Here is a 7,163-nt window from a genome sequence, read left to right on the forward strand (position 1 = left end):
GTACAGTGTGCCGGCCGGCCGGCCAGCTTACAGAGACAGGGAACTAGAGACATGGCTGCATGCACGTTCAGCTCTTCAGTGACGTGCAAAATGTGCCTGGCAGGATGTGCAGCGTCACATTCTTTCAGCACAAACACACTCAGCTGTTTTTTTTTGCAGACTGCAGATGCTGCACCTCTGATTCATGACTTTGACTTGCTCAAATTTCACACTAGCTTTTTTTTTAGGTTTTTATACTTTTGCGTCATCGTACATGATGTGGCTTTAATGGCTGCCACATATTCCTGTCAGCTGTTCTGCATCGGAATACCGTTAACCACTGTACCTCACCACACCAGCTGGTGTGCTCTAGTGTAGTTTGTGTTTGTAGATTTTGCAGACCGGGTTCACACATGCACGCACATTTGAAGACTTGATGATGTTCATTCGCTTTCTCTCATTCTTAGATCTCTCCTAACTCTGTCAGCGAAGTCAACTATGGATCATTTGGATATGAAAGATTGAATAAATAATAATAAGAAAAAACAAAATGTTAGAAAACAATAATTTATTTGCATTCAATAAAGGTACAAATAAAAAGTTCACTGAATATTTGAATATCAACAGAAGCAGGACAGGGCTGCACAACACAAGATCAAGTTACATTTGTAATCTTAGCCGCGGCTTGCACAAACAATGCACAAGGCAAGCAAGGGTAGGCCTTTCACACTTCACAAAGGTTACCAAATGTTCTCTTGGTGTACCACTTCATCAGGCTTTGTCCAATTCAATTAACTGTCATGTATAAAAAGAAAAAGAACACAATGAACTTCAATAATAACTATAACAATATAGCTAGCTGCCGTTGTTTAGTTTCAATAGAAACTGAGGTATGCACTTCCAATACTTGTAAATGCCATGTCACCAGATATAATATGATGGTTACATGTTGTCATTTTAAAATCTGAATGTCAGTGAGTGAGTATTAGGAGCACTTCCTGCTCCAGGTACCATAAAGTTCAGCCCCTTTACAGTGGGAACAGTAGACTACATCATGACAAAGTCCATCTGATACACTTCAGAATGCTTCATATACATGTAATTACAGTAATAGGCCCCTTTGTGAGCTTTTATTGTCCTCTTGTCAGCATCGAAGCACATCAGTGTTTGTATTACTTAACATTCCTCAATTAGAAGATCTTCAGAACTATACAGCTTCTTCTTGATCACACGGAAACCAGTGCTAAGTTTAATAGCTTGTCTCACTACTGGAGTAGAAGGAGACTTTGTGCTAAAAAGTCCTTGAATTTTAGGCCAAAGGCCGCCCGACTCTAGCCTCAACACCAGAGCGAGCTGAAATGTAGGGACAAGGTATGGGTCCACAGATAGCTGTCCCATGCTCTCACAAACATCCCCTTGCTCAACACAGAGGTCAATGAGAGCCCCTCTTAAACCGCAGGGCTCACTAGCTGCCAGATGAAGGAGCTCTTGTCCAATGTGCTCCAGAAGTTTGTCTGGAATGAGCAGTTTTGTACATCTTAAGGCGCAATCTGTGTCTTTGGCTTCTCTCAGACTTCGTGCAATCAGGTCCACTACTTCTTTTAAGAGTGTCTCCTCCATTGGATCGTAAAACAGGTCCTCATTGAAGGCACACAAGTCACTTGAAATATCTGAACCTGTGTAAAAGACAAGAATGGGTTAGAACCTGAAACTTGCATACAGAAGAAAAGAATCATGAGATGTGAGATGCCAATGCAGCATTGCTTACCTGAGTCTGAGAGATCACTCCTGCTGCTATTGTTGGACCCTGACTCCATACTCCTGCTGCTGGCAGGTGTGCTGAAATCAGTCAGTCTTTGAACTAGTTTGCCCCAGGACAGCCTTCTGTCGCTGCTGTCCACTGGAGAAGGAGGTGAGCTGCCGATGTCAGTATATGCAAAGAGTTCAGGCATGGTTGTCCTTTCTGCAGTATCAGCTGCTTATGTGGTCAACTGTCACAGGAGAAACAAAGGCAACAGATGAGCACCCAACTACTGCCGTTAATTCCACGTTTAACGACTTAATTAAACATACATATCAGGCTTTTGAGGTATAGCTTTCTGCTAAGAGGTATAGCTGTTCTTTTTGAAAATAAACATTTTCAAAAAGAACAGCTTTTTAATTTGACTGCAGCTAGAAGCTGTTTCACTGTCAAAATTAGCTGTAAACTAGCAAAACTGGCAAATAAATTAATTGTACTTACTCGTTATTTAAATTCTGCGTGGTTCAAGGTCGCTGTGGATGTTTAAGATGCGTAGGTTTAACCGTTATTGTCTGCAATTTGTATCTGGAAACTTCTTTCTTCTGCTCTTTCTCTCACCAGCTGCCAAGCTCTGCAGTCTGTCCTGCAACAATGTTTATATATGTGGGCTGCGAGGCCACGCCTGTCTCTCCCTACCCAGCCAATCAAAAAGAGAGGCACGACACCAGCGCTGCTTCTTGCCTGGTAACATGCCAGCAGAGAAGAAAGACAAACAGGAGGAGGAGGAGGAAGGGGGGTGGTGGGGGATGAATAGCAGACCCTAGTGTTATGGATATGTTTCAGGGGACTTGAGTGGGCTTGAAAATGATCTTGTTGTTTCTTTGTTTGATATCTTATGTGGGTATTTGGTAAACCGTTTTGCTGTATGTGCACCTACATTTTAACAGAATGTAGGCCTGGATGAGCAGGTTCAGTGTTGCAGTGCACATTACGTCACCTGTTTTGCTAAACCATTACATCAGAATTTTTTATCTGGCACACAGAGATGCAGAGAACACACAGTGCGCTTTGCACAAGGCAAAACAGATAATAAAAACGGCTACGGGACACCTCTTTCTACATTTACCCTTGAGTTACAAACAAAAAGACTGCACATAAATTACATATGTTATCATCATCATTATTATTATATGAGTTATTTAGCAACGTTGTACGCAGAAATGCGCCGGGGGGTTGTTATTGTAGCATCTTTGCACCATTTATTACTTCATCACAAAAGATGCTCTGGTGTTAGCAAAGTGTTTTAAAGCATAACACAAACTGTGTATGAGAGTAAAAACATATAGCGGATTTGTTAGAATACAAAAGCAAGTTATTTGTGTCGGGGCCATAGGCTACATAGTACACATTTTGCTCACAGCTGTATGTTGGAAAGCAGCCAGAGGCTATGCTGCATTTCTGCACGTGAGTAGGCGTGGAATACACTGTACTATGTTAAACAGGAACTGAAATACATAAACACGTGTACGAACACTATGTTCTGAGGTGGATGCTATAAAAAAGTTATCAGAAAGCTTTAGCTGGGACGTGGATTAAGAAGATTTAGTAGCTTGAGTAAAAACAACAAAAACTATGAGAAATAACTTTTTAATTGGATTCTCAGAAAGTGTGGCCAGAAACAAACTAGAAAAACAAATTTAGGCTCCAGCCAGAGGTGTGTCCTGTTGTGTTCAGGGCTGTCCTGAAACACTCAGTACAGTACAGTACAGTACAGTCTGTACACTCCCACCCTTCACTTGCTTGAAGACAATCATTCACTGAGGAAAACACCAAGATTTGCACGTTTACTCACTGTCACCACAAGACAAAAGTGGCACGGAAAACTGCACTGATGGGTTTCAGACTTCATCTCGTTCAAAGGACAGAATGAACAACAGCAATATCAAAATACATACCACAAAAAAAGCAGCACAAAGACTTTTCTATCCTTGGATTTAACAAAACTCAACACGGTGAGGTGGAGTTGGACAAAATACACAGCACCAGGCAAAACAAACAGCAACCAATGTGAAGAATGTCCCAAGTCTGATTTTATTTACAAGCTCTCTTTGTTTTGTTCCAATTGCTGGTGGAATAAGGACATACACAGAAAGGAGAAGAGACCAACAGTGCAGCAGGCTTTACGTTTATAAGTTACATTGGAGCCATTTGGAAACACAATGCTTCTCTTCCAGGGATTTAATACCAAATGTAGTATTTACATTAACATGAAGGCCAATTCCAATGAGAGAATCGTCTTGAACAGCCTAAAGCAGATGAAAATCTGTTACCTTGTGAATTGTGTAGTTACTAATTTATAAGAATGTTGTTGACAAGATTTTATTTAGTATGCTGGGTTTAATGTAATAAGTGGTTTAAAAATAAAACAATCATATAGAAGTGATAAAATAACACATCTCACATTTGGGATCTCCAGATAACACTTTTAAACTTATGATACAGAATACAGCAGGAATATCATTTGTAACTTGAAAAAAAAAAGGTTACATTTTTCCTTCTATTTGGCTGATTAAATAAGCAAAAGACATCTGAATCTCTTTATTTAAGATGGTGTGAATCCCAATAGCTGTTCAATAGGTTTATACCGCCACTCGTCTGCTTCTAGCTCCTCCACCAAGCTCGCGAGTTTCTCCATTCGAGACACTTGCTGATCTGTAAGAATGGACATTACTCATTAGTATACCTGTTTCTATTAGATCAGGGGTGTCAAATGTAAAGCCTGGGAGCCAGAACTAAAGATTTTAATTCGGCCCACATGGCTTTAGAACAACTGAAGGTGGGCATAAATTTTAGTCTTTTAACTGTATTTTCATAAAAATACAGTTAAATAATGATAACCATTTATATGATGCCAACGTGATTAAGTAACGGATCAAAACAAAAAATGTTTGTTTTTTTCATCGTCTATATATCTCGCAGGGATTAAATTTTAGTTACACTGTGAGAAATGGGAGTCTCACTCATCCAGCCCATTTATAATGAAGGTAGGCTGTATGTGGCCTATAATGTAAAATTAGTTTGGCACCCGTATTAGATCAACCAAGACAAAAGTGAAGCTATGCAAATATAGTTAGACTTACCATGTTTAACCTGTTTCAGTGTTGAGGCCACTTGGTAGCTGAATACAGACTCGCATAAAAATCTGTCAGAGCCATCTAAAAAGAAACGTAAAATGAAAAAAAAAGTTCAGTCAAATAAAGAATTCTTATTCAAGCTTTGGTCTCCAGGGCAATAAAAGCCAAAACTTAGATTTCAAGCTACATCAGAAAGAGATCTTAAAATATTTCATATATTTATGACATAAGAAGTACAACAACAGTAAAATACAGCTAAAATAGTTTTGGGTTTTTAAAAAACATTATAATAGCAAAGCTTAAGAGACATCATCCATTAGTATATACTCAACCACCATTTTATTAGGCACACCTGTTTAGCGGCTTGATAACACAAACATGCAATCAGTGAATCACAGGGCAACTCAATGGTCAAGACAACCTCCTGAAGTTCAAACCGAATGTCAGAATGGGGAAGAAAGTGAGTCAAGTGACTCTAAATGTGGCAAAGTTGTTGGCATTTCAGAAACTGCTGATGTACTGGGATTTTCCCGAACAACCAAGGTTTTCAAAGGTTTACAGAGAATCGTATGAAAAAGATAAAATATCCAGTGAGCAGCAGTTCTCTGGGTGAAAATACCTCGGTGATCTCAGAGGTCAGAGAAGAATATCCAGAATGCTTCAGGCTGATAGCGAAGCAAGAATCAATGCAAACAACCACTCGTTAAAACCAAAGTAAGAAGAGCATTTTTGAATGCACAACACAACAAATCTTGAAGCAGCTGGGCTACTGCAGCAGAAGACCCCACCATGTGCCGCTCCTATGAACTAAGAACAGGAAATTATGACTGGACAATAGACAAAAGAAATGCTGCATGGTCAGATGAGTCTCGATTTCTGCTGCCACATTTTTAGGGTCAGAATTTGGCGGGACCAATATGAAAGTATCCTTCCTGCCTTGTATCACTGGATCTCACTATTGATGGTGGTCTAATTGTGTGGGAGATATTTTCTTTCTTGAGCATGATTTAAATGCCACATATTACCTGAGTATTGATGTTGATAATGTCCACCCCATTATGAGAACGGTGTACCCATTTTCTAATGGCTGCTTCCAGCAGGATAACACACCATATCACACGACTCAAATGATCTCAAACAGGCTTTTTGAACATGACAATGAGTTCACTGTATTCAAACTGCCTCCACAGTCACCAGGTGGAACAGGAGATTTGCATCATGGATGTGCAGCTACTGTTTAATAACGTCATGTCAATACGGACCAGAAACTGGGAAGAATGTTTCCAGCACCTTTGTTGAATCTATGCCATGCCCCACACAGCATAAAAGGCTTAAAAGGCTTAAGGGTTTCGCTTTATCTTAATTTGTCTACCATGTGCAAGAGAAAGCACTTGATTGTGAAGAAGAGAGGCAGACTCTGCTTTGTAGCAACATATCTTTCTTAAATACTTTAGAAACACAGGCACATATATTCTCAGTGTTATACTAAAGTTGGCAGATATTATAATATTAAGGTATTATGTTGCAAACCTCCTACCATTATATATGATTTTCATATGATTTTTATCTCCTGGCTATTTGGGAGCATTTGTGGAGCTTTTATACAAGTACTTTTATCCGTTTTTCCTTCATCGTACCTTCCATCATTTCCCCTGCGCCTTTTGGATACGTATAGAGGACTTTCCTTGGTGGGATGAGCTCGGAAGCACTGAACCCGGAGCCAGTCACGGAGCTGCCGCTCACTCCTCCCGCAGAAGAGGACGAAGAAGACGCGGCCATTGCCTCGATAAACTTTAAACAACACACACAACAACGACTGTTGTTACTACCGGTTTAATGTGTCAAACACAGATAAAGCAAGGTGGTTCATGGTCTAGTAATCACAAAGGCTTTTAAACATCCAAACCAACCGGTAGGGGTTAGCTTGGAAGGACTGTTTCACTAGTTTTAATGATACAACATTGCTAGCAATAAAGCTAACTATTCTGCTTATACTAATGTTGATGATAACCACCCAGCAGAAATATTAACAAATATAATATGGCAAGAAGTCTCCATTTTTATTTAAAAGTACAACTTACCGTTGATGTCACAGCAAATATAACAACTTAAAATCCAGCCAGTTTTTGTTGTTTTTCAGACGTATACCAGTAGTTTACGACAGAGACCGCATTTTACGTTCGTCGCGACAGGGGTTGCTGCTATCGCAGATTTTACAATCATAGGGATGGCTCGTCTCAGTCGTCTGTCGCTAAAAGGTCGTTCAATGACTTTTGTAGATCTGTTAACACATTTTCCGACATATTTAA

The 7,163-nt window shown here is 39.8% G+C and overlaps 2 protein-coding genes across 3 annotated transcripts; both read right to left on the reverse strand.

The window, feature by feature from the left end:
* Nucleotides 1–530: 530 nt before the first annotated feature.
* Nucleotides 531–2,356, reverse strand: ddit4 (DNA-damage-inducible transcript 4). Of its 2 annotated transcripts, none has more exons than XM_085169474.1 (3): nt 2,222–2,356; nt 1,748–1,970; nt 531–1,649 (listed from the first exon to the last, which is right to left on the reverse strand). In XM_085169474.1, the coding sequence occupies exons 2-3, from the start codon at nt 1,929–1,931 to the stop codon at nt 1,156–1,158; spliced, it is 678 nt and encodes a 225-aa protein (XP_085025600.1). In that variant the 5' UTR covers nt 1,932–1,970; nt 2,222–2,356; the 3' UTR covers nt 531–1,155. The 2 variants fall into 2 exon arrangements, with proteins under 2 accessions (XP_085025600.1, XP_085025599.1); XM_085169473.1 differs by having other exon boundaries at nt 531–1,655.
* Nucleotides 2,357–3,781: 1,425 nt separating this feature from the next.
* anapc16 (anaphase promoting complex subunit 16) lies at nt 3,782–7,067 on the reverse strand. The gene is made up of 4 exons (XM_085169479.1): nt 6,936–7,067; nt 6,492–6,645; nt 4,861–4,935; nt 3,782–4,432 (listed from the first exon to the last, which is right to left on the reverse strand). The coding sequence occupies exons 2-4, from the start codon at nt 6,631–6,633 to the stop codon at nt 4,323–4,325; spliced, it is 327 nt and encodes a 108-aa protein (XP_085025605.1). The 5' UTR covers nt 6,634–6,645; nt 6,936–7,067; the 3' UTR covers nt 3,782–4,322.
* Between the last annotated feature and the right edge of the window lie 96 nt (nt 7,068–7,163).

The sequence above is a fragment of the Neolamprologus multifasciatus genome, chromosome 8 (assembly GCF_963576455.1).
Source record: "Neolamprologus multifasciatus chromosome 8, fNeoMul1.2, whole genome shotgun sequence".
Classification (NCBI taxonomy): Eukaryota; Metazoa; Chordata; class Actinopteri; order Cichliformes; family Cichlidae; genus Neolamprologus; species Neolamprologus multifasciatus.

What these genes read in the sequence shown, in the direction of transcription:
- ddit4 (XM_085169473.1), bottom strand. Translation starts at nt 1,931, where the DNA reads ATGCCTGAACTCTTTGCATATACTGACATCGGCAGCTCACCTCCTTCT. An exon ending in GAGTGATCTCTCAGACTCAG is followed by an intron (nt 1,656 to 1,747) that starts GTAAGCAATGCT and finishes TCTTTTACACAG; the next exon opens with GTTCAGATATTTCAAGTGAC.
- anapc16 (XM_085169479.1), bottom strand. Translation starts at nt 6,633, where the DNA reads ATGGCCGCGTCTTCTTCGTCCTCTTCTGCGGGAGGAGTGAGCGGCAGC. An exon ending in CGCAGGGGAAATGATGGAAG is followed by an intron (nt 4,936 to 6,491) that starts GTACGATGAAGG and finishes GTTTCTTTTTAG; the next exon opens with ATGGCTCTGACAGATTTTTA. An exon ending in ACTGAAACAGGTTAAACATG is followed by an intron (nt 4,433 to 4,860) that starts GTAAGTCTAACT and finishes CCATTCTTACAG; the next exon opens with ATCAGCAAGTGTCTCGAATG.